The sequence below is a fragment of the Oculina patagonica genome, chromosome 4 (genome assembly GCF_052425735.1).
Source record: "Oculina patagonica isolate OP01 chromosome 4, crgOcupat, whole genome shotgun sequence".
Lineage (NCBI taxonomy): Eukaryota > Metazoa > Cnidaria > Anthozoa > Scleractinia > Oculinidae > Oculina > Oculina patagonica.
The window spans coordinates 25,398,845-25,425,190 of record NC_135761.1 but is presented as its reverse complement, the minus strand read 5'-3'; the positions used below and the strand labels follow the sequence as shown (position 1 = coordinate 25,425,190).

General features: G+C 38.2%; 2 protein-coding genes across 2 annotated transcripts; both read right to left on the bottom strand.

The window, feature by feature from the left end:
* Nucleotides 1-640: 640 nt before the first annotated feature.
* LOC144648264 (uncharacterized) lies at nucleotides 641-21,292 on the bottom strand. Its single transcript, XM_078507881.1, has 21 exons — nucleotides 21,236-21,292; nucleotides 20,383-20,454; nucleotides 19,798-19,886; nucleotides 19,273-19,447; nucleotides 17,601-17,756; nucleotides 16,424-16,663; nucleotides 15,431-15,580; nucleotides 14,394-14,627; nucleotides 13,953-14,114; nucleotides 13,192-13,273; nucleotides 11,024-11,087; nucleotides 9,174-9,252; nucleotides 8,438-8,509; nucleotides 7,601-7,692; nucleotides 7,010-7,187; nucleotides 5,548-5,703; nucleotides 4,661-4,900; nucleotides 3,596-3,745; nucleotides 2,839-3,072; nucleotides 2,173-2,334; nucleotides 641-1,080 (listed from the first exon to the last, which is right to left on the bottom strand). The coding sequence occupies exons 2-21, from the start codon at nucleotides 20,444-20,446 to the stop codon at nucleotides 977-979; spliced, it is 2,883 nt and encodes a 960-aa protein (XP_078364007.1). The 5' UTR covers nucleotides 20,447-20,454; nucleotides 21,236-21,292; the 3' UTR covers nucleotides 641-976.
* A 3,257-nt stretch (nucleotides 21,293-24,549) lies between these two features.
* LOC144652726 (kelch-like protein 25) lies at nucleotides 24,550-26,346 on the bottom strand. The gene has a single exon (XM_078512776.1). It carries the CDS (start codon nucleotides 26,289-26,291, stop codon nucleotides 24,690-24,692), a length of 1,602 nt encoding a protein of 533 aa, XP_078368902.1. The 5' UTR covers nucleotides 26,292-26,346; the 3' UTR covers nucleotides 24,550-24,689.

Below are 26,346 nucleotides of genomic sequence, written 5' to 3'. Positions count from 1 at the left end.
TGAAAACAGAGCCCTATCGTGTGAGCGTGAAGTGCAAAAATGCATCAACGAAAACGCATTCGAGTGGACAAGGCTCAAGGTTGGACAAGGGTGACCCTATTCGGCGGAATGACGGAACGGCACGCGGAATGGCGGAATGGCGGAATATCCTAAAACACGGAATGGCGGAATATCCTAAAACACGGAATGACGGAATATCCTAAAACGCGGAATGACGGAATATCCTAAAACGCGGAATGACGGAATATCCTAAAACGCGGAATTGTAAAACATTAAAAAAGAAACAACAACGGCAACAAAAACAAACAAACAAAGGGAACATTTGAACTACTAACTTTCTCAGACGCGATTATAAAGGCTAAGAATGTCGCTAATAATGATTCAGGTTCTTTAACTTGTGGATATTCGTTACGGTGACAGAGAAACCAAGTTGTTTACGAGAGGGGCTAGCAGTTGAAAACCAGTTAACACTTAATATATTCCTTAAAATGACGGGTTCTTTTTTATATCTTCTTAATCGTTCGAGGCCGTTGATCTCGAGCCAGGATTTTGTGGTAGGCATGTCAACGGGTCTTTTTGCAGCACAACATCTAAGAAACCTTTTATGTAAGGCTAACAAAAAGTCACTCATGAGCCGATATTTCAGGACCATCCTTTAATGACTACTATGATACACTAATCTATACGGTTTACAAGAAAAACTGTGGCAGTTTTTACAGTACATTACTCATAAATCAAAGGTAAAGCAACGATTTTTTTCAGTTTCATCTGTCCTGTTATATGAGTCAAGAAATCCAGATCAATATTAAATAAATTTAAGTTATTAATTTAATCGTATCTGATTTTAATAAGATTCTTTGACTGCCTCGCAAGTTTTTCAACCCCCTTACTCTAATTTTTTTTTAAATGTTAGGTCCGTTAGTCTGTCCATTTCCTTTCTGAGGTGTTTGATTTTTGAATTGGTTGATCTGGAGTTTTAAGGATGTCTTTGGCCTCGCCTAATAGTTTTCGATGAAAAGTGAGGGAAGGCAAAGTCAACTGTGTCATCTTGAGCCATGTCCCTGGACGGCACCACAGAACCTGTTAAATACAACGCATGAAACTTATCAGTATTCATTTTACTCAAGTTGGAGGTTGGTTTAAATATATCACATGACACAACCAAACTTGGAGAATATCCAATGATATACAGTAAAAACTCGCGAGTATGAACCTGCACTTTCCCAAGTTAGCCTTAACAGGTTCTTACATAAATTGTAATTAGTAGAAATTTAGGCAATTTAGGTTCTTTTTTTCGGAAAAAAAAACTTTACAGTGTTGTAAATAGAGTTTTTTAGTGGTATTCAGCCTTTATTTCTATTTAATGTCGACTTATCTTATTTCTCTAAAAGTAAACACTTTTAATCGATTCCATTCGCGCTTATATGATATAGTTATAGCCAATTAACTCGGCCCGGCGCTACGCGCCTCGTTGGCTATCTACCATCTCATATCCAAAGCGCGCTCTTTGAATAATTGTTAAACAGATCGTCTGGTAATACAGTATTATTTTCTGTCAAGCAAACTGAAGGTCGCCTGGGGTGAAACAATCGTGGCTACACTTTTAAGGTATCACGGAAGGAAAATTGACGTTTTCATTCCAAGTGAAATTGTGTGCAAACCATCAATGGCAACCCCAATAAAGTATATATTTTCTGAAAGCTTATTGAATAAAGATTGTAATTTTGGATTTTGTTTTGATCATATAGACCATAATAAGCAACGTCAGCATTTCGTTTGCAATTATGGTGTTGCGCAATTTTAGGTTTATTTGTGAACACATTTACATGAGAGCCAAAACTTTTATGTGAAATTTGATCTACATGATTGGTCTAAAAAACGGTGTCTCAGATTTTTCTTTTCTTGCTCCATTAATTTTTTATGAATTTTTAATCTAAAGAAGCCCTAAAAACGCCATTTTAAAGTTTAAAGATTCATAAAAAAATTAATGGAGCAAGAAAAGAACCATTGATGGTTTGCACACAATTTCACTTAGAATGAAAACGCCAATTTTCCTTCCGTGATACCTTAAGTACACGAAACGCTCTCTGCGTTTAAGATAGTCTCACGCACAATATGCTCATTCCATAGATGTGGCTCAGTAGATAAAGGAAACATAAATAAAATACTTACTTGACAGGGTAATCTTGTACACGTAGTTAGCCTCGGTGTGGTTGCCTGCACACAGTTTTGATCCGCTGACACATGCATTTGCGGTGTTTCCCTCAAAACACTGGTTCGATGGTCCATACTTGTTGAAGTTTGTTATGGTGGGACTGCTGCGCACACAAAGCCCTAGATAGAGATGAAAACGTGCAACAGTGAAGATGACGATATTTTTAAATATTTAGTCAATATTTTTAAACATTGATAAAAATATGAAGTTACCAACTGACAACTAACCGTAGTAGGGGTACCAAATGGTCTTTGCGAGCATTGGAGCTGCGAGCACAGCGTTTTTCTTTGCGAGCACGAGCATTGACAAAAATTAGCCTTGCGAGCAACGAGCACTTTTCAAAAACCTACCTCCACTAAAAACCGAGCATGGGAGCACTTGTAAAAATGTGCGAGCACGAGCAAACGAGCACCCACTAAAATTTTGCGACCATTGCGAGCACTGCGACATTTTGAGGGACCATTCTTGACTCCTCGTAGTATGTGAACCATTTAGGAACCAGAAATACCAATTTAAAGTAACCCTTCATCATATATGCCTTCATGTGGTCAAATTTTTTTCGATATTTTGAAAGTAGTATTTAAATGTTAACATGGACACTTTTGCGAAATCTTGTTACTCACCGAGTTCCCTTACTCCAAAGTACTCCCATCCATTTTCTTTTGCCTCTCTTGCGCATTTGCACAAGAAGTCCGGGAATGCGGCTGCGTAGTCTGCACTCGCTTCCGGAAGCAAATTTCCAGCAAAATTCGGTTTCTCTGGCTCCACTTCATTACGGAAGATTTCTTGCATAGCGAGGTCATTAGCGTCCTCCTTATAACATCCCACAGGAGTGATATCTACTTCACATGATCCCTCTAAAAACAACAAATAACTATTAATAAAACACAAACAGATTGGCTGACAGATAGACAGATACATAGATACCATACCACTTATTTTGGAGACGCACTGTTATCAAGGTTTTTGATCTGACAGGCCTTAAGGCAGCAGGACAGACAAACAAATAAACAGATGGGCAGGCAGGTAGATAAATAGAGAGGCAGACGGGCAGACAGAAAGAAGGACGGACGGACGGACGGACAGACAGACAGACAGAATAAATGAATGAATGAATAACTTTATTATCGTGTCTAAAAATGTTTAGCTGAGGGGAAAAGTCCCCTCTACTAATTGTGGACACCTGACTAAGAAAAAACTTTAAAAAACTTAAACCTATTATTGTACAGCTATTACAATTAATAATTTAAAGTTAAAAGACAGACACAAACAGATAGATAAACAGACAGACCAACAGACAGACAGACAGACAGACAAGACAGACACAGTCAGATGGACGGACAAATGAACCAACGATTGGGGAAAAATTGTTTTTCTTACTTAGTCTGTAGACGTAGTTTGCAAAGTTTTTGCCGGAACAGAACTTGCTTTGTTTGGTACACGGCTCGTAACACTGATCCACACAGCGGCTCTTACTTATGCCATCTCGATCATATGTCAGGTGGCCGTTTGCGCCGCTCCAACACTCTCCTGAAACACAAAAAAGGTTTTATCTCATTTTAATTATTTACTTTCACTTTAGTAAAGGATTATGATGATTAAAGAGACTGTATCACGGCCGCTTTAAGTTTATTTTTTTTTAAGCTTTTTGCCAAATGCTTCAGCTATGACACTTAATATTTGTAAAGATATTACTCATATGCATCCAAATGACAAAACCATAACTTCATTGCAACCAAATGTTTCTCCCAGGCGTTATAATTTAAAGTTACAAGCAAACGAGACTAACTTTGAAAACTCTTCAGCCCAACAATAAAACCGATATCGCAATCCATTTCAATTTTCGTCACTTTTGGTCATTCGTACCTTCTTTTGTATTTGCTGTGTTATTGAAACGTTCCTTTACTGTTTTAAGAGGTCATTTTCATATTTCACGCAATTTGATGGTCATTTCCAATGCCTAAATTTGGCTAAAATCCGTGACACAGTCCCTTTAAGTCGAATCCCATTATTCAACTTGAATTCGGCTTGATTTCAATGTTGTCCCTGGAAATACGGAGCTTTCAGTTCTTTTAATCCTTTCGAATATTTAATAGCTAATACTGTCTAAACTTATAAAAAATCCATGCGCCCCTTGTTTCCAATCCAATAAAGGGAAGTAAAACATCCCTACCATACTACTCATACAAACTTTTTTTACGTTTTTTCATATTTCTTTGAATTAATTTTTATTACATTCTGAGAGCATTTTAGTAGGTTTTGCATATGAAGTACTCGTCGCTGCCTTTTGAACTACCCATAATGCGTTGTTATCAATATACCGCAAAACGTTATCAAGATACTGCAAAACGTTGTTATCAAGATATCTCATATGAAGCTGGGTGTATGACCGCTATAAACAACATTTTATTTTTTTAAAATTTATTTTGAACAATTCTCCCTTACCGTAAAACTGTACGCCGAAGAAGGTGTGGTTCAAGGCTTTTGCTGCAGCTGCGCATCTGCAGGCGAACTCCGGCAAGTATACATCCCAATTTCGCCAATCAATCCGTCTTCCGCTGAAATTGTCAATGCTGGGGTCTCGATCGTTGAAGATATAGTCTGGCAGTGGTCGGGCATTTTCAATGTGGTTATCTTCAAAGCAGTCGACCTTCTCAAAAGAAATCTGAGGGCAGCTTGAGTCCACTATAGTAAGAGGAAATTCGACATAAAATTATGTTTTCCGAGTATTCTGCAACGATATTCCGCAAGATTGACAACGATAATTATTCAAGAGATTGTCAACGAAACGCATGTTAAAGCCAGAGAAACTGTGTGTATGCATTGCTTTGTAGGCCTTCGGACGAATTTTGGCAAGCTTCATATATCGCAAGACATCTGTAAGGGCCAATTTACACAGTACGACTTTCTCGCATTCGACAAGCCTACGACATGACTTAGGACCATTCACACGCGCGTGCGTCTGTTATAAGGATAAGAAAGGTTAATTTACACGACGCGAAAAAAATGCAGTGAATACTAAGACCATTAGCATTTGACAGTGTTATTCAGGCTTTTCGCGTATAAAACTTTGATCTGACAACGTAAATCAAATTACGTAATTTCTATTTCGAGGTCATTGATTGCAAAGGCCAACTCAATACATCAAATTCTATCAGTTAGTCGTATACGAAGTGTATGGATACGTTGAATCAATTAATCAGTCGATCACTATTTCTTGTGCCAGGCACGCTTAGCTATCTTACATCGGTGGGACCACAGTTTGTAGAGGAAACTAACTAGCTTGCAGATACTTCATTATGATGTGTAAATATTTAAAACATAATATTTACCAATCTGATACACCATGTTGCGCCAACGTTTACCCATGCAATAACGAGAAGTTTTTGTTTTACACGGCAGGTAGTCATCTTGAATACAGCCCTTCTTGTCATCAGCACCGTGTTTGGCATAGTTGTGAACACCACTGTGACCAGCCCAACACTCTCCTAGTTAAAAAAATATGATACGATGAAAGAAGGAAAGTTAATGCTCGATCCAAGGTTAATAAAAGACCCTGCTAACCCGGTAGGTTTGTGCCTAGACAAATTAAACGTCTCTCAACAGATATAAGCAACAACTGGCCTCTTATTCACGACATACACCTAATTGCAATAAGGTTGTCATAGAAAAAAGGAAAAAGGAAAATGTCAAATAGGAATTAATTAGGCGCATGCATAAAAGTTTTTTCGTACAAACAGTCTTAAAATGCCTCACAATACGAATAAATCAATTTATCTTGTTACAGCATAAAAAAGTGGACTCAACATGCTCAAAGCGTGCAGATTATAACTCGAGAGTTTTCTGTGAATGTTATCAGTTATGAAACTACATTAATTAATTCCTATTTACCTTTTTTCTTTTTTTTTTTCTATGACAACGTTATCGCAATTAGGTGTAAACAAAGCCGACTAAAGGTACACGTGGGGACATGTCGCAGGGACACATCACAGCGACATGAAGCAGCGACAAAGTCATGTGATGTTTTCACATTGGGGAAGTGGAGTGGGGACATGTAGAAGCAACAAAATCACAATGGGTACACACGCAAGAAATGTAGCAGGGACGTGTCGCAGTGACACGTCCCTCGTGCGTGCTGATTATTTTTGCACGCGCAACACGAACTTTGAAGCTGTTTTGTCCCTGCGACATGTTGCACGGAATTCAACTCGTTGAACTTCGTGCAACATGTTGCAGGGACAAAATGTTGCAGGAATTCATGTTGCACCTGCCAAAATGTATCAGCACACACTAGGAGATGCGTCGCTGCAACATGTCCCTGGGTCATGTCCCCGTTACTTGTGTGTGTACACATTTTGATTTTGTTGCTGCTATATGTCCCAGCTACACGTCCCTGCCTCATGTCCCCCCAGTGTGAACAACACATGATTTTGTCGCTGCTACATGTTGCTGCCACATGTCCCTGCGTCTTGTTACCACGTGTGCGAAGACCTTAACGGAACCCTAAACAGAACGACTTAATTTGACTTAAAAGAGACGGATCGACACTTTCTAAAATGGACTAATCAATGTTGACGAACTCTACACAAGTTGTACAGCCAATAACTTCACGACAAAACTGACCAAACTTCATCGACTGACAACAACTTTTCACTTGAATCTGAAGATGACTTCCAAAAGTCATTGAGCATCAACAATATCTTTCATTAGTGCCAGGGGTGTTTAACCATAGGGGCGCTCATTGGAACTCGGAGGACACTAGTTAAATCATACTAACAGTAATTAAAAACTTACCGTAGAACTGAAGACCAAACAGATCGTATCCTAACTCCTTGGCCTTTTGTGCACAGCGACAAGCGAATCCCGGGAAATACACATTCCAGTTATTCCATTCAATTCTTCTTCCACCGTAGGTTTTTTTGGCTCTTGGATCGCGCTCGTTGTATATATAATTAGGCAGAGCTCTGTTGGACTGACGGATTCAACAGATATACCAATGATTATATTATCACCATTAAATTTAGGGCAATCCAAGGAGCAATCCTTCCTGTAGGTCATGTATAAGGTTGTGTTTGAGCAATCATGAATATTTCGTAGACTCTCGAATCACGTCGAATGATGAGCGATTGTCTGCACGAGCTAATTAGAAACGCGATTGTCGTCCAACAATTTGGGACCAGAACACCAAATAACTAACGAAAGCAATTATTACATTCCAGTACATTCTTTTTTTGTAAAAGAACGAAGAATATGAAAGAGGTACCTTCTCTGTCCAAATAGGTATATAAAAGGGTTTGTACCTTGGGGCTGTACGTTCCGTAAAAAATCTTTTTAAGTACCCCCTAGTATTAATAGGGTTTATTTAGTGATTGCATCTGTTCATACCCCGCCCCTGTCTCTGTAGCATCCCTTTGTTATGAATTCGACATCACAGCTTTCTCGACAGATATTTCCGGTAACAATAACTACAAAGAAACCTTTGAAAAGAAAAAAATATATATTATTAGACCTTTTGCTTACTGATTTGACGGAAGTAATTCTAGTCTATACATAGAAAAGTAAAGAAACAGTCTTAGTGAAGGGGTTTCTGTTACAAGTGAGTTAAAAGTAACCATGTTCAATTTGCATTAAATCAATCATTGGGTGGACTAGCACGTATGGTTCTAATGTTCCCTTCTTTCCCGTCTTTCCTCGCTGCGTCTTTGTATTGTCTGTATATCTCTTAAGTTTATATTGTGTAGTGAAAATGGATGAAATTAATTTAAAAAATTAAAATAAAGTATTCGGATAGTGGAATTCAATCGAACAAAGTGATGGGATAAGGAAATAAAACACAAACAATAGAAAGCAATAACATGTTTTGGCGTTTCCAATTTTAACGGCCTAAAATCGTAAGCTGCCAAATGGTCCGCAGTTCTAGCGCAAAGTTATAAAGCAGCCCCTCCCCCCCCCCCCCCCCCGCCAAGCCCCACTGCCCTCTACCTTACCAAGGTAAAACTGGTCTATTGTCTATTTCCAAGAAATTATGTGATCGACAAATTATTTCCCGAGTCGGGGTGGGGGGTTATTACTGGGGGGAACCAGGACTTTATTATTATCGGAAAGCTTGTATTTCTTAAAGATTGTAGTCTGAAAAATGTTATGCTCTTGCTGTGAAAACACCATCATAGAGACATATTTTAAACTTCAATAAAACAAGTTTGATAAATTGACTCGACTCACTAAAAAGCGCCAGCCACAACTGTGCGGTCAATGGATTCATTTTCAACGGTATTCCACAGACCTCCTGTACAACTGAAAAAAAAAAACAATATATACGTGTCATATAAAAATCTCCTCGCTGTCCTCTTAAGCTGACTGAAGCTAGGGCAGATCGTAGACGTCTCCTTCTGTTAGTGGGTAAGTAAGTTAGCCTTTATTTCAATAGGGTGACTCTATCAGCTTTACATTTAGAACTGTTATTAACAGAGACCCTAGTAAAAAGTAAAAATTAAAAAAACGTTTTAGTGATATGTCTATTCTTATACACACTATCAAAAGACAAGTATTCATCACTACGTTGAAGCGAACAACACGGTTGTAAAACAACATGTGAAAAACAGACCTTATTATCTGATTAATTGGCGTTTCTAGATAATGCTTAAACTGTGTGGAAAAAATTATTAATTTTATTAGTTTTTATTGTTGAAAGAGAGTGTTTGGCCAGGATTAACCAAACATTGTTTTGTTTTTTTCATGTGAAATAAGTGTGTCGACAAAACTGAAGTCTCTTAAAACCTTTCCCTTTATGTTTCTTAAATAATTCATCAACGATTTTGTACATCCCAGACTGAAAAAAGACCAGTACGCCACAAATGACATCGCCTATAATTGGTGGCCATGCCCTAACCCTTAAAAGCAAAGTAACGTTTCTCTACATGAAAGTTTAGAATTTTTGAAAATTTTGTCGTTAACTTACGTTTATCCCCAAGGAAGAAGGACTTATGCTGTAGAGGTCTCGAAAGTAATAAAAGCCAGGCTTTATATTTATGCGGAGGCTATAAAGAGATTTGTATCAGAAACATTTCCGATATTAATACGATATGAATCTCCACGAGTATTATTGCATCCGTAAAAAGGCTTGATATCATATTTATTTACTCGGTATATTTGTTGTGATTAAGAAGATTATTTTAACTTAAAAAAACAAATGAAATTAGATTTGAGGCACGTTTGCGAAGATTATGATTAATACGAAATTAATTAATAATATGGCCTTTTCGTAAAAATATAAGTATTCACAGTTTAATATGCAATATTTTGTTCTTATACAAAGCTTTGTAAACAAGTAACATTAGGGACTAAATGTGTACTGCATTAATCTTGTCTTTCGATCTTTCAGTGTGCACTTGATGTTAGATTTTTAATTGAAGGCGGTGAGAGGGATATCGAGATTTTCATTATTCCATTATGGCATTTGTGATTATCTTATTTTATGATTATTCCGGTCGTAAAAACATCTGTCGTTATTCCAAAACTCATCTTTTAAATGCGTATATATTATTTAAACTAAAAATCCCTGTTAGTATTAAGCGCGTCATTACAATGCATTAACAACACAATAATTTTAACAAGACACCTGATATAAACTCGTTCAGGCGACACTGACAAAATCTCTTTTTGTTGCTTAGTGAGAGATCATTCTTTGATCTTGGCATAGAAGAAAAAAAAGGCATTGCAGCAGGCTTAGCACAGACAAAAATTTCTAAGCCAACAACCAAGTACAGACTCCCAATTAGAAATGCAGTAGTTTTTACACACAGTTATTCGAAGTATACGAGTCTGCTTAGGGAAAAATTCTTATTGGCTTTTTTGTTTCAGAGCATGAGGATTGCTACTTGATATTCAAATTCTCGAATCGGATTGGTTCCTAGTATGCTCTATTTTTCATCAAATTGGAGTACGCGCGCTTAATTTTGTTCCTTCTAACAATAAATGACTCCTATAAATTCCTAAAACTTTTTCAAATGACTTTCTACGCAGAGAATTTTTTTCATAGAGATGATTCTTAACAAGTTTCACCTCGCCTATATATTTTTTCTTTGGTTTTAATTATAGTCGTAATTAATTGTTGGTGTTAGTAGAAACTCGGTCGTGTTCTATTAAAAATCCGCGAATCTTATTGCTTCTCCCGTTTTTTCTATTTGTTAATTAGAACTTTTTGTCGTCAGATTCTGCCTGTAAACATAGTCGTGATTAAACAAATGGGACTCCCACTACGCGTTTGACCGATTTAATTTACCGGTATGATTACACACCGAATTGGACCCCACTCAGTCCTGCTAGCATTTTAAAATGATCATATCTATTTCCCGAATGTAATTGATTCTTAGCTCGCTTTTTGTCAGCAAATTGGAGCACAAGCAGCTAAGCTGTCCAATAGCAAGGAGTCCAATGACAGAATTCGCGCAGGTGCACTTGACAGCACTAGTCGTTCTTTTCGGCTCAGTTCGAGCCAGAGGTCCCTATCTTGTACCTCTTTTATCTTGTGCTAAACGTTAAGTTTTACTTCGAAGCAAAGGCGTAATATTTAATCAAAAAGATAAAAAAAGTCATAATCATTAAAACACACCTTAAACAATTTATTTCGATTTGATTAGTCTTTGATTGCTTCGAGGAAAGCCTTATTTGGCACCTAATCAGCATTGCTGGGTTGTTTTAAGAAACCATGTTAACTTCACATGCAACTTTGCCTTACAATATAGCAGTAATCGTGTCCGTTATGAGTTCAATTTACCAACTCACCAACTTTTAAACCTACTTGCAAACTGACAATACTCCTAGGTTCATTTTGAGCGTTTCCACCCACGTGACCAGCGGCCATATTGGCTTACTAAAACAAAAGATTATTTTTAATTTAATAGTTTAATTCCCGGAGGAATGGCTTGGTACACCAATATGGCTGTCGTAACGCCATATGCTCTATTCGCTTGGAAATTTCAATGTCAAATTTAATTATTTAAGATCACCGGTCAAATTGGAGAGTTCTAGAAAAAGAGTGGTGAGCTTAAGCTCTAGAAACCTAGACCTTCATAAAAAAATTGGAACACCCAGCTCAGTAATATTTGTAATTATTTCATTGCATTACCGTGGGTACTAGTGAAATTAGGAAGAACGATAATTTCACTTTAATTTTGTAAAAATTACTATTACCTGTCGGTGAATATCACTTTGAAATCGACACTAATGGAAATCAACACTGCAGTAGTCAAAAAAGTGCTTTTTGTTTTCTTTTAATTTTCTTTTCTCAGTACGGACAATAAATATTCCGGCATTTTATGATTTGCTTACTTTGCAGATTAGTATTTATTTCATTGTGCGAAATGTTGATTTCAGGTTAAAATTGTAGGAAAGGATCTCATAGAGATCGAGTTTCGTAACTGAGGTCTTTGCATGGCCAAATGACTAGCCGTAATTACTAAGGCACTAAATTGGGAAATGATTTCGCACTTTTTTCATCACAAAATCTTAAAATTTAAACGAGCCAAGTAAATACAATTTTGCAAAATTCAAGTGAAATTATTTTCAAATTTCTATACTAGGAAAAATTTGATGTTTTTGCTATGAAATTAAAATTACGAATTTCACATATGCCTAAATATTAAACGAATCAACATTTCATCTTTGGTTCGCAGGGTTGAAAACTTTGTCGCGACTACCATTAAATCATTTGTTTGCTTGCACACGCATTTGAATAAAATATCCACTTATTAAAACGCTGTTTCGTGCGTTTAATGTGATTAATGTCTCCTTGACAGTCATCGCTGCCAGCTTAATATTGAAGGTTGTTTGACTGAATTTCTAAATCGACAGAATGGGGACAATTGTATTCCGTGAGTATTCACTAATTACCGGGTGTAATTTGGGAGCAATTTGTCATTCATTTTATCATTCCACTATGACGTCATTTTACCATATTAGGAAAGCAAAACAAGCCTGATTTTCGCATGTATCCTGGTTTGCTTTTACAGAACGATCCAAGCGCCGGCGGGGTTAGGGCTTTTCACAAGTTGCTCGAGATTTCCCAAAAGTTGCTCAAACGTTGCTCCAAACCCAAAAAGTTGTTCGAAAGTTGCTCCAAATCCAAGAAGTTGCTCGAAAGTTGTAACAAAAAAATCCAAAATGCTGCCTTTAAATAAGAAGATTCTCCGAATATATGCTAATTTACCTTTTAAGGTAAGATTGCTAAGCATTTTCATGCAATTGTTCTGCAATTAAAACACCCAAATAACCTTTCAAGGCCACCATTTGTTCAATTACAAAGATTTCTCTCACTAAAGAACAATCGTGAAATTTGCTTACGAGTTTTTAATGCTGAATGATCCGAAAGTTGAAGCATCCTCTGACCTTCTTCGAAAATCTTCGGCAAATTTCAAATTTCGTTAATCTCCGGAAAAGTTCGAAAAATGCTCGGAAATATTCGTACGGTCTTCGAATAACACTCGGACCATCTTCGGACTAGAAATTGCAAAAGGTTGCTCAAAAGGAAAAAAGTTGTTTGAAAGATGAAAAGTTGCCAAGAAGTTGCCGATTATGTTCTGTGGGGGAACCAATCAGATTCGCGGATTTTCAGTAGAACATGATTGAGTTTCTACTAACAGAAGATATTAAAAATCTTACAAGTAAGACTAACGAAAATTCACTCAATGTATTTTTAGGACCATCCTTTAATGACACTCTGATTTACTAGTCTAGGGGGTTTACAAGTCAACAGATCTTGCTTTATATTATTAATTTAAAATTACTATTTTAATCTTATCTGATTTTAACTGCGTGTCTTGCAATTTTTTTCAACCCCCTTACCCTTGACCTTACGTATCTAAGCCTGTTTTTAAATGTTAGGTCCTTTCATCTGTCGATATCCGAGCATTTACATTTCAAGATGTTTGGTTTTCCAACTGGTTGATTTGAAGTTTCAAGGATGTCTATGGCCTCGCCGAATAATTTTCGGGGAAAAGCGAGTGAAGGCAAAGTCATCTGTGTCATCTCGAGCCACTTCGCTTGAAGGCTCAGCAGCACCTGATAAATAGAATGCATGAAACTTATGGATTTGCACTCAATTTCCTCAACTAGGCTTTGGCATTTGATTGGTTTTAATATGTCATGTGACGCAGCCAATATTGACGAATATCTAATGAAATATTATTAAAAAATTATCCGAAGTTTACACTACCACCGATATATTTCTGCGCGCGCTCATTGGACAAAACAATTGATTATATGACTGGGTATCGGACAATATCCCCTCAAGTGATATCCCCTGTTTTCAACAATTGCTTTTCATCAAATCTAAATTGTTGTGTTTTAACACAATTAAAATTAAATAGCGCTAAATATTTTGAGCGGTCAAAAAGCTTTTTCTAAGGACGACAAAATACATTTGACGTTTAACAGCTTGTAATAAAACACAATAACCCCTCCCCCTCTTCCCAAATTAGGCTTCAAATACATGGTCATTTTTTGTTTCTTGAAACTCACATGTTTCCTCGAGCTATGCCCTTGGAAGAGCATACACACGTACAAAAATCGGTACACATTTTTTGCCAAGTGAGGGTCATTGTTTAGTTCTATATAACTCGTTAACTCACTTTGCTCAAAGGTACTCGGAAGAAAAAGAAAAGACTGTTTCAATGTTCAGTCGACCTCATTCCTTAGGTGTGGCTCACCAGTAAATGAAAAAACCAAATAGAATACATACCAGGAAAGGTTATCTTGTACACGTAGTTAGCCTCGGTCTGGTTGCCTGCACACAGCTTCGATCCGCTGACACACGCATTTGCAGTGTTGCCTTCAATACACTGGTTCGATGGTCCATACTTGTTGTAGTTTGTTATGGTGGGACTGCTGCGCACACAAAGCCCTGAATAGAGGTAAAAAAAAAGCAGTGAAGAGGATGCCATAATCAATATATTTAAACATTGGTACAGGTATAAAGTTACAATAAAAGCTATCAGCTGACAAACAACCAACATGGGCGGACCAGTAAGAAAGCCAGAAGTATATACAGGTATATATGGTTTTAAGAAACTTTTTATGTTCACCAGTTCTTTCATGTGGTCAGATTTTTTTACCCAACAGTTTGGAAATAGTTTTCAAATTTGAAACATGGACACATACTTAGCACTATCTTTGTACTCACCGAATTCCCTTACTCCAAAGTACTCCCATTCATTTTGTTTTGCCTCTCTTGCACATCTGCACAGGAAGTCCGTGAATTCGGCTTGGTACTTCTCACTCGACAACGGAAGCAAATTGCCATTAAAATTTGGTTTCGCTGGTGCCGCTTCATTATGGAATATCTCTTGCATAGCGAGGTCATTTGCGTCTTCCTTGTAACATCCCACAGGAGTGATATCTACTTCACATGATCCCTCTAAAAACAACAAATAACGATTAACAAAACGCAAAAAACGTTAACAAACGCATTGGCAGGCAGACGGACAGGTAGACACAGACAGACAGACAGACAGACAGACAGACAGACAGACAGACAGAGACTTTCTAAGTTATTTTGAAGACGCAGTTTCAAGGTTTTTGTTCAGACAGACCTTAAGGCAGAGGGACAGACAAACACAAAAACGGACAGGCAGACAGACAGTCAGACAGACATTTAACAAATCGACCACATTTTTCCATGGTCTACACTCTTATAGACCATAGAAATGACGCCATAAAATGTCCAAAACTTTGCAGTGAAACCACTCGCCTACGGCTCGTGGTTCCGTTCTTCTCAGTTAGAGCAAAAATTTAAAAGCCTGGGCAGTTTTCTTTCGACAGATCACCTAAGTAAAAGTCTAATCCTGAATTCCGAAAACAAATGCGTATTTGATTCAAACAAAAACACGATGAAATTCGCTTTCATTCATGGAGACCAAACTTACACAAGTCTAGCCCGCGCGTGTGCGTGGCGGGATCTGACGTCACTTTCATGGTCTATACTCTCATCGACCATAACTTTGGACCAATCAGCGCGCGATAATTCTCTCGGTTATGGTATGAACAGAAATAAAGACAAGCAGGCAGTTAGATAAAGAGACAGGCAAACAGGAAGAAAGGCAGACACTGACAGAGAGGTCAAGATGGACCAACAGACAGACAGACAGACAGACAGACAGACAGACAGAACAGTGGGCGGACAAACAAATCAATGAGTTGTGCAGAAATTGTCTTTCTTACTTATTTTGTAGACGTAGTTCGCAAAGTTTTTGCCAGAACAGAACTCGCTTTGTTTGGTACACGGCTGGTAACACCGATCCACACAGCGGCTCTTGCTGATGCCATCTCGATTATATGTCAGGTGGCCCTCTGCACCGCTCCAACACTCTCCTGTAGCACACAAATGGTTTAATTTTTCTTAAAAATACACATCTAGGAATCGGTTAAATAGACAATCACAGAGGCGGCGGAGCGTTGTGAAACGTGGGGGGTGGGGGCGGTGTGGGGGCATCCCACAACTCAAATTTTCCTAATTGTCTTTAACAGTGCCTGGTGTGTCGGTAATCGATTTGGGACAATGCAAAACTAGGCAGTTCAGACGATCCTGCTTCGTGATGCTTTTTGGGTTGTTTTTTTAGACATCGGAGAGCAGAAAATGTACGCTTTGAATTCGCCGATGCCACAGGTAATGTCAAATACATTTTTAACAGATTGCAGACCTCTACTATTAGCGGAAAACATTTCCTCGCATGCTCCCTGGCGCATTTTTATCATAAAATTGTTTTCGAAATTTATTTCGAAAACAGCTTCAAACAGTTTTCTATGTGTGAGGCGCGGTGGCCTAATCATTAGTGCGCTGGATTCCGAATCGAGCGATCCGGGTTCGTGCCGGCCAGGATCACTGCATGAATGTGTTGTGTTCCTAGACAAGACTCTACTCTCGGAGTGCCTCTCTCAAACTGGGAATATAAGTGGCTACCCATGAAGTGTTGGGGCAACTAGAGGGAATGCTGGAGAGTAACGTGCGATGGACTAGCATCCCATCCAGGGGAGCAACAATGCTTCTAACCGCTTTATGTTAGGGAAATCAAAGTTAACTGAGCGTTAAGAGCTATGATCCAGATGGGCTTTAATCAAAAACCCTATGATCCCTAGCCTGCTACTTGTAGTTGCCTGAGTATCTTGCAGCGTTATCTAGATATATTGTACTGTAAATAATTCAGTCTCACTTACCGTAGAACTGCATGCCAAAAAAGGTGTGGTTCAAGGCTTTTGCTTCAGCTGCGCATCTACAGGCGAACTGTGGCACATATACATCCCAGTTTCGCCAATCAACCTTTCTTCCGCTGAAATTGTCAATGCTGGGGTCTCGATCGTTGAAGATATAGTCTGGCAGTGGTCGGGCATTAACAATGTGGTTATCTTCAAAGCAGTCAACCTTCTCAAATGAAACCTCGGGGCAGCTAGTGTCCACTGTAAAATGAGGAAATTCGAAATAAAATTAAGTTTTTCGGGTATTCTGCAACAACTCTATGATTGGACGATATTCCACGAGATTGACGAGGATATTTGTTTTATTATTCAGGCAACAAATTATTGTCAAAGAAGGACATTTTACAACCTGAAAAACTGCGGTTATGTAAAAAATAGTTTTGTGGACAATTTGTTGAATAGTGACTCTCTCCACCCTAGTGTTTAAAAGCGTACTGGCAAAGAGGTAGCCCTGCGATGGGCTAGCGTTCCATTCAGGAGAGAGCAAGAAACATTTCTAGTAGCTTTATGCTAAGGAAATCGGGATAAGCTTCGGCCTGATGGGCCCCTAGGCTCGAACGCAGACTTAACTTTTTTTATCATTTACTGTGATTGGTAAGCTTATCTATATATCTTTCTTCGATCAGTGTAACTAGTTAGCTTACAGATACATCACTAGCCTTTAATCTTGAACAGGGACATAGCTAGCCTTTATATAGGCCTGTAAACCGTGGCCTACAAATTTTTTTAATCCACCCGTACTTTAAAAATGTGCAATAGAGAGCAGTTCAGGCTTGAGCACTTTCCAGATGAAATAGAAAGCAATATGCAATATAAACATCGTAACTACCCTTTCGCGATTGGTCAAGTCTCAAGCAAGTAGAAACTCGGGAGACTTCTATAGAGTAGCTAAGTAAAAGGTATGTCCAAGAAAACGATAAGTGCGTTTATATATTTGCAATGAGTGAAAATTGTTGCATTCTCTGTAATAAAATGTCCAAATTTAGGTGCTGCTGAATTACACTTTTGAGGGTCTTTATTGGGAGCATACCCCCGAACCTCCCCTATAGCTAGAGGCGGTCAGGCCTACAGCTCCTAAGAATGCTGGCAACGCCCCTGTTGAATGTAAAAATACAAAAAATTAAAACGTGATATTTACCAATTTGATAGACCATATTGTGCCAAGGCGTACCCATACAATAGCGAGAAGTTTTAGTCTTACACCACACATAGTCATCTTGAATACAGCCGTCCTCATCGTTTTTGCCGTGCTTTGCAAAGTTGTGCTCGCTACTGTGACCAGCCCAACACTCTCCTAGTTAAAAAAAATATGGCTCGATCAGACATGGAAAATCAAGGTGTTATTCCTGGAATAAAACCCTACTGCCAGTAAACAATGAAATCATGTAAATATCCTGCGATCTTGGAAGTACGTTTCTGCCCACGAACTCTGTAACAGACATAGCGTCGGGTTTTATCAGTGTTACAAAAAAAATTTCCATGAAGAAAATCAGAAAATCATCGGTCTTTATAGAGCAAGCAGAAATGACTGTTGTCAAAATTTAAGCTCCGTAGCGTTTTTCGCACTTTACGTATTACAAAAACTAATTTGAGAAAATTCAATACATTCGTATGGAGCCACCATGTTTATGTCCCTCTTTGAGGCACAATTATGGCGTCATAAGATTGTACAATGATTCTACTGAAAATTGAAAAATGCGAAAAAAATATCCCTTTTGTGAGAGTTAAAAAAACACGTTTATCCGGGACATCACAAATTTCAAAATGTTCTTTCTCTAGCCAGGTAATTGGACCCTTTGCAGCTAACGTCACATGGTCCAATATCCGCCATGCTGAAAGGCAAGCTACGCTCTGGACATCCAAAACATGGAAAGTCAAGTATGACTGGTTGGTCTTTTTAAATAAAAAAAATAAAAAAAATAAATGTGTTTATAGTGGTCATGCACTTAGCTTCATATCTCAACGAGATAGCTAGTTTACAGGCATGCCACTGAAACAGAGGAAACAAATAATTTATAAATGAACATAACAAGGTTAAAAATCCCAACTGGCAGGAGGCAGACCAGTTGGCTATATACAAAGCGCGATCGAGGATTTGCACTTGGGAAAACCGAGAAACAAATCCAGCTAGTGGCAGGGGCAGGACTTGAACCGGGGACCTCCAGATTACACCAGTGCCCTAAACCACTCGGCCACGCTTGCCCTGCTCCTTTGTTTGTAAAGAGAGGCAGGAAGCGCTTTAAGAATTACGTTAACTTGAGGCTGACTCAACACAAACAAGCGACGTTAAGATTTCTAAACATCGAAGGTCATAATTTAAAACAAACGCCTCTCAGTAGATTCCAACAACTACCAGCATCTCACAATTCAAGGGGCGCGACTCTTTAACAAAACCGACGTACGGAACAAGACAAATCATCTGTCTTACTAAAACTGAACAATCACTGTTGACGAACTCTACACGAGTCTTTCATCTAATAACATCAAGGTAAACTGGCCATTCAGTTTTAACGGGCCAGACTTTAACATCATCGACTAACAAGCAACTTTTCACTTGACTTTAAAGATACGTCAACCACCAACAACAGGTTCTTTCTAGGCTTTCTCCATCTGGACAATTATACCAGACAAACTTGGAAGAAGTGGGCGTACTGTAAAACGCCTTTTTACAACTGGAAAGGTTGCTTATAACAAATTTACCTTTTATTATTACTGAGGGTGTATATGTATAGGAGCTTATAGTGGGGTGTTTATGTATATGGAGGCGCTCCATGAAATCATTATTAACAGTTATTAACAACGTAACATACCATAGTATTGAAGACCAAAAAGATCGTATCCTAAATCCTTGGCCTTTTGTGCACAGCGACAAGCGAATCCTGGGTAATAGACATTCCAGTTCCACCAGTCAATCTTTCTGCCACCGTAGTTTTGGATGCTCGAGTCGCGCTCGTTGTATATATAATTGGGCAGAGCTCTGTCGGACTGATGGATTCAATAAATATACCCAGGATTATTTAATCGTCATTGCATTTAGGGCAACCCTTTTTCTAGCTCATACAGGCTGTTAAATGAAGGAGAATAGAAAAGGGTAAAGAAAACTCTCTATTAGGAATTTAAATGGGCCTTTCAAATTTCCTTCACAAACCTAACGAACGGTTGATTTATCGAAGCATTTAAAGAAGGTTATTTTAGCGTTAAGTCAGTTAAAAAAATAGATGCAGTATCGAAGGAATATGGACGGGTTAAGTTTGGACCTCGAGATATAATAAGTAGATCCCATCCGGGACACAAAAATGTATAGTGTTTTATCAAGTGATGATGTTTGTTTATACCCCTTTGTCTCTGTAGCATCCAATTGTTACGAATTCGACACCACAACTTTCTCGACAGATATTCCCAGCGACATCAACTAAGAAAAAACCTTTGAAAAGAAAGAAAGATAAACATCAGTCTCTATGTTTACTGACTTGGCAGAAGCAACTACCAGTCTACTAAGAAAAGTACAGAAACACTCTTAGTTTGGGAAGTGACTGACTGTGTCTTACTTAGGTTCTTTTGTGTTCAACGTATTAGATTAAACGAATTCGAATACACTGTGAATGATGTGATTTGGTTGCTTTAGAAATGAAACAAAATAATCAGAAAACGATTGCATGTTTCGGTCTTCTATTTAAAACCAAAATATCTAAGTCTGCTGCAAAACCAGTCTGCAGTTACGGCACGGCAACCCCCCCCCCCCCCCCCCCCCCCCTCAACATTACCAAGATATACTTCGTCTGTTTCCCATCTCCTAGCTTTTTTGTGATGAGCAAAATTATTTTTTTCCTCAAAAGGCTTTTTTTTCAGAGAGTGGGGGAGGGGGGAGGGAGACATTATTAAACTTTAAAAAAGAGGTTTGATTAATTGTTTAGACTCACTAAAAAGCGCCAGCAACAAGTGTGTGGTCAGCAGATTCATTTTCAACGCTACTCCACAAACCATCTCTACAACTGAAAAAATAAATCAATATAAACATGTTACCATATTTCCTTGCTGAGCCCTAAACCTGACTGAAGCTAGGGCAGCTCGTGGACATCTTCTGTTCTCACAGATCAAAAGATTAAGGTTTATAATGACATATAGACAAACAACAAGTTAGAGAAACAGCATGCAAAAATAACAAATCTTAATAACTGATTGTTGCTAAATAATGCTTAAACTGAAACTATCAGTTTTATTGCTGAAAGAGAATGTTTGGCATTAACAAAACAACGGTTTTTTACGTACAATGGGTCGTGTCGGCGACGAAACCCGAAGTCTCTACATATCCTTTTCTTTATATTTTATAGAAACAACTCCGATTACTGTTTTTGTATACGCTAGATGAAAACAACCAGTATGCTACCGTTGACGTCACCTATTGTATCGCAGCCATGCCTTAACTCTTTACAGCAAACGTCTCTCTACATCGCTGTACCAAGCAAGAGGCAAAACGACGAGACACTTTTCTCTTCTAGTTTTAACCCCAAGTTAAAAACAAAATACGTTCAGGTGGGAAAATAATCCCCCATCAAACGAGATCAATTTTTCTGTACGTAGATATACCTCACGAAAACTGCTGAAAATAGTGTTTCAGGGCCTCTAGTTTTCAAACTTTTCTAAGAGCATGCCCCAGACACCCCTAGTGGCTCGCACCTTCGGCGCTCGCAAGTTTTGCCTCGCTATTCAAACGTCTGGCAACAGCCCTGCTACATGAGTATAAAGTTTTAAAAAGGTCTAGCGTTAACTTACGTTTTTCCCCAACGAAAAAGCCGTTTTGCTGCAGACTGATCTCGAACGAAATTATCGCCAGGCTTTATATCTATGCCTTTAAGGCTATTATCAAAGAGAAATAGATTTGTATCAGCAACGTTTCCTATATTAGAACGATACGAATCTTCACGAGTATTATTGCATCCGTGGAAAGGATTGATTTCCTATTCATTTTATGAGATTATTATTATATGACCTTATATGATTATTATATGAGATTAGATCAGAGGCAAGTTTGAGAAAGATATGATTAATGCGAAATTTATTTCTTTTTTCATACTATATTTTGTTCTTCTACATGATTTTATAAAGAAATTTCCTTTTTTCCGTTATCTAAGTTTATAATTATTCCGGTAGTAGAAAAATCTGTCGTTTTTTTCCAAAACTCGTCTTTTAAATTTTTATTAATAGAAAAGAAATGTCAATACCAGGTGCGTTATTGCAATAAATAACAAATTGTTATAAGCTTTTATTTGTTTTAAAGCATGGCTATTGTTATGTCACCCGATTAACCTTGGCTACATTGTAGCTAAAGCAAAATTCTCGAACCTTATTAATATTCTTAGTATGTCCTATTTTTCAACAAATTAGAGCGCGGGCAACTAAAGTGTCCAACAATTAAGGGTCCAATACAGTAACTAGGCCGTCCAAATATATAAAAGCTATAAGGTGTCCGATGAAGAAAATTTTCTTGCCAGGCACGAGTTTGATCGGTTCCTTCTTGCCGACTGTAAGACTTCCTCTATGTACTTCCCAAACTTTTCGGAAAGTGGCCTTATTTCCATTCAATTTCGTCAAAGAGATATCAGTTATTATTAATCAACTGGTAATAAATCCTTGTGTGTGACAAATTCCACCCAAACTTAATACTCAAATGGGACACTCGTTAACGGTCGTCCGATTCTGTTTTAACATTAAAATCACTCATATGATTATGATTACAGACCAATGTGGCTACCACTTAGTCCTAATTCCATTGAATAATCATATCTAATCATATTCAAATCTTGGTTCTTAGCACGCCCTTGTTTTACCAACTTGAACTTGGAGCGCGTGCAGCTACGTGATTCGCGCGCCGTATTCCACTTGAAATAATGACTTTTCCCCGAGTGTTGTCTGATATAAATATAAGGGTCTCTTTCTTCTCGAGGTTTGTTATTAATATGATTAATTGGTAATAGTTAAAACATCAGTTTAGTTTGTTATCGAGCTCGTTATCAAACAAATTGGACTCCCACAAAGTGTTGTTCAAATATTACTCCAGGACGTTTGCGTACAGACAGAACTTGACTTACTCAGGCCTTTTACCATAAACTTGTCTTTTTCACCATCCACCGGAACTTGTTAACAAGAAACCTCGCTTATTTTTGGTGTTGGCGAGAGACTATTAATGAATCGACGAAAGGTATTGCCAAAGATTTAGAATCAGAATTAAATCTTGTGTTAGTTAAGGAAGTATAGACCTTTTGAGACTGTGGATGAAATGTCATCGATCAATTTAACCATATATCTGTTAGTGTCTTACAAAACAAATAAAGTGAACCTTTAAATGTTTAATGCTGATTAGCAACAAACTTTCTCAAAATGTTAACTTTAAAAAGCAAACATGGTAGATGACTTTTAAACGTAAAGATACCTTGTTTTCTCGCTGACAAATTCTGAAATTGTCGACCATTTTGAAGAGAGGGGGAGGGCTTAAAAAAAGGAATATTAAATTTTTAACTCCCCCCATTGACTTTTTTGTTCATGTTTTTACGACCTGTTGAGAATTAGAAGAGAAAATTGTCAAAGGCTTTCCTCATTGCGTGATGTGGCGTGGAAGTTAGGTACACAGAGAGGATGCACATAAACAATTAGTGTGAACGTCCTTAAGATATGGAGCTCGTGGAATTATGGGGTATTGTATTTCGTCGCAATTATTAGTTTTTCAATACAAATATACGCCAAATACTGTTATCATTTGATAATCTATACCAACAGTACAGTATTGTTTTTGGGTCATTCTCATAGCCATTACCGCCCGGTGAACGTCTCCTAGCTAGAAATTGCCACTAACGGAAATCAACGCTTCAGTGGTCTGAAAAGTGATTTGTTTTCTTCAATTTTTTCCCTCCGCATAAAGTTAGACAATAAATATCCCGGCCTTTTATGACTTCCTTACTTTGCAGTTAAGCATTATTTCATTTTGCCAAATGTTGATTTTTCAAATAGGAAAGAACCTTGTGATTTCAAAGGAACTTATGACTGGGAAATGATTTCGCGTCATATTTTAGTTAAAATCCCTAAAACCTGCTAGAATTTTTAAAACGACCTAAGTAAACAACATTTGGACAAAATTCAAGTGAAATGATTTTCTAATTTTATATTGCAACAGGAAACATTTGACGTTTTTGCTATAAAATACAAATTACGAACTTAACTTTGGCCTTATCGCAGGAGTGAACGAATAATATCCACGAAACATTTTACGTGAGTTTAAATGCGATTAATGTTTCCTAAACAGTCACCATCAACAACTCAATATCGAAAGTGGTCTGACTAAATTTTGACAACCGACAAAATGGAAACATTTGTGTTCACTAATTACCGGGCGCAATTTGGGAGCAATTTTTCATTAATTTATCATTAAAGTGATTTCCCTGCGTTATCAAGAGATACACCGGACGAGAAAGATCGAGCGAACTTAACCATACGTGTCGTGGAAAGATATCCTAAGAAAAAAAACTAAGTTGTTCCACTCCTGGCAAAAAAATTTAAGTCAAATGATTTTTTAATTTCCATAGGAAACATTTTATATTTTTGCAATTTTTTAGTTTTAGGGTTATTCTTTTGGATATGACCACCCATTTTTTACATTTCTGTATTAGTAACCTCAAGAGAAAATAGGTAACCTATAATTCCATGAACGCGTCATATGTGGATTGAGTTTGTTGTTGGTTCTCGTCCTTGCTCTGAGGGTTTTTCTCCGTGTTCTCTGGCTTTCCGCCCAAATTCCAATAAGATCGGGAATACACGGCCCCACAAGCTTATAGCTTTAAACCTCACCGTGTTTAAATAAAGGTAATTTATTTATTTCTATTTATTTACGCTTGAACCTTAAAATTATCTTGCAGGGCAGGTATTGGAGGGAACACAAGAAATAATTTGTTCATCTCTTACCCTCGGTGTGATATTTTTTGTTCTGGTCCTCGAGTTTCGGAGCTAAATTAGAATTTTAATACATCGACCTTTGGCTATTCCTAGTACAAATTATACATTCTGGGTCATTTTCGAGATCATTTGTTAAACCTGAGTTCAAAACGATTTCATACTAAATATTTTCTCGGCATTCTAATTAAAGCTACCTGCGGCGCAATTACAGTTTCGGGAATAACTGAGACTTTCTTCCACTCGTCCTCTTCAGAGTTATAACACTCTACACTATCCAGCGTGTTTAAAACTGAGCGGCCATTCGACCCACCGAATACATACACGTGACCTGTAACGCACGTGATCGCACACGCTGCCGTGGTACAACAAGACCAGGTACCAGGCTCCATAGGTTTTGCTTTGGATCAAAGATCTCGCATGTGGTGTGCATTCTATAGTTTGCACCATGGAAGCCACCGACTACAATGATTTTCCCGCCAAAAGCTTGAGCGGCGGGTTGTTGGCGCGGCAGTGTCATTTCTGGCAAAACGCTCCATTTATTCGATGACGAATCATAACATTCGCAGCTTCTAAAGTCCTGTTCGTTACCGCTTATGACGTAGATAGAATCGTCCAATACCGTTGCACAGTGGTTGTCACGTGGGAAGTTCATGTCCGAGACGTTCTCCCATTGGTTGTGCCGAGGGTCATAACACTGTGTTTTGCGTAGTGTGGTGTTACATTGGTCTCTTCCACCAATCACAAACAACTTGTTCTGAAGAGAAACAACAGCAGAACACGAGACTGGGTGAGGAAGATCCGCAACATCGCAATGCCATTTATTTACAAGGGGATTGAATCGACAGACATGGCGATGGGCGGGAATGTTTCCCCAAACTCCTCCAACCAAGTACAGAGAACCTTGGCAGACAGCCGCGCCGTGACTATGACGAGGGAGATGAAGATCGGGTAGCGTTACCCAAGTGTCACGCAACGGCAGGAATGCCAAAACATTGTTCTGCAGGCCATACCTGGAAACTGATCTACCTCCCGTTAGTATTACCACTGTCTCAAGAGGTCCTGTCCTAGGCATCTGTGCCGGTCGACGTTCATTACAAGAAACGCACGCAGCATTATTAAGCAACAAGTTTAAGCAGATTGCGTTACACTGAAGCAACTTTTCATTATTGACAATATCAACCAAGTGCTTTGTAGGAATATGAATGAATCGAACATGCTTTAAAACATCAGGAAGAAGTTTCTCCCTTGCATGAAGATTGTGTTTTACCCAAGAAATGCCTGAGCATAACACTTCGTTTTCGTTCGCGACATTAAGCTCGTCACGGCTGAAGAAGTCAATTATCGACTCGAAGCTCAAGTCTCCGAAATCATGTGATTTCGCCACTTTCGAGAAGTTTTCATTTATGAAGAGAGTACATGATTCTTTCAACTGAGCACAATTGAACTTAGTAGAAAATTTCTGTAGAGTAAGACAGTTTGACACATTGATCGACCTTTCAATCATAGCTGAAGCATTCAGTTTTAACGCTGAAATATGCAGGTAATCGGCCGCCATGACTAAATTTTTTGCATTTGACAAGTCGATGTCCACCTCGCCCGTGTAAATGAATTCTAGAACTTTTTCCATCTCTGTAGCACCTATCTCCTCTAATTCCACAACACCGCTCCTTTTCTCAAGAAAATCGTCAGAAAAAAGGGCTTTAAAATATGAGCTGCTCGCCGACAGGACACATCGATGAGCGGGAAAGCTGAAGGTGCTGTTGACACGAAGAACGACATCACAAAGGCTGTTTTCTTTCCTCATTGCGTTTAGAGCTCGCAGAATATTTTTCTTGAAGTTATTGTCAATTGTTCGGCTTCCTTGATGATCAGATTTGGAGCACATATTCACAGATCGCAGTTCACAACAAAGACAACCCGTATTGACTGAGATTATTTTG

Bases quoted from the DNA above. Each gene is read 5' to 3' on its own strand.
- LOC144648264 (XM_078507881.1), bottom strand. From the start codon at position 20,446: ATGGTTTGTGGAGTAGCGTTGAAAATGAATCTGCTGACCACACACTTG. The intron at 19,887-20,382 runs GTGAGTCTAAAC...TTCTTTTCAAAG, and splicing joins CTTGTTGCTGGCGCTTTTTA to GTTTTTTCTTAGTTGATGTC. The intron at 13,274-13,952 runs GTATGTATTCTA...TCTATTTATCAG, and splicing joins GTACAAGATAACCTTTCCTG to GTGCTGCTGAGCCTTCAAGC.
- LOC144652726 (XM_078512776.1), bottom strand. From the start codon at position 26,291: ATGTGCTCCAAATCTGATCATCAAGGAAGCCGAACAATTGACAATAAC.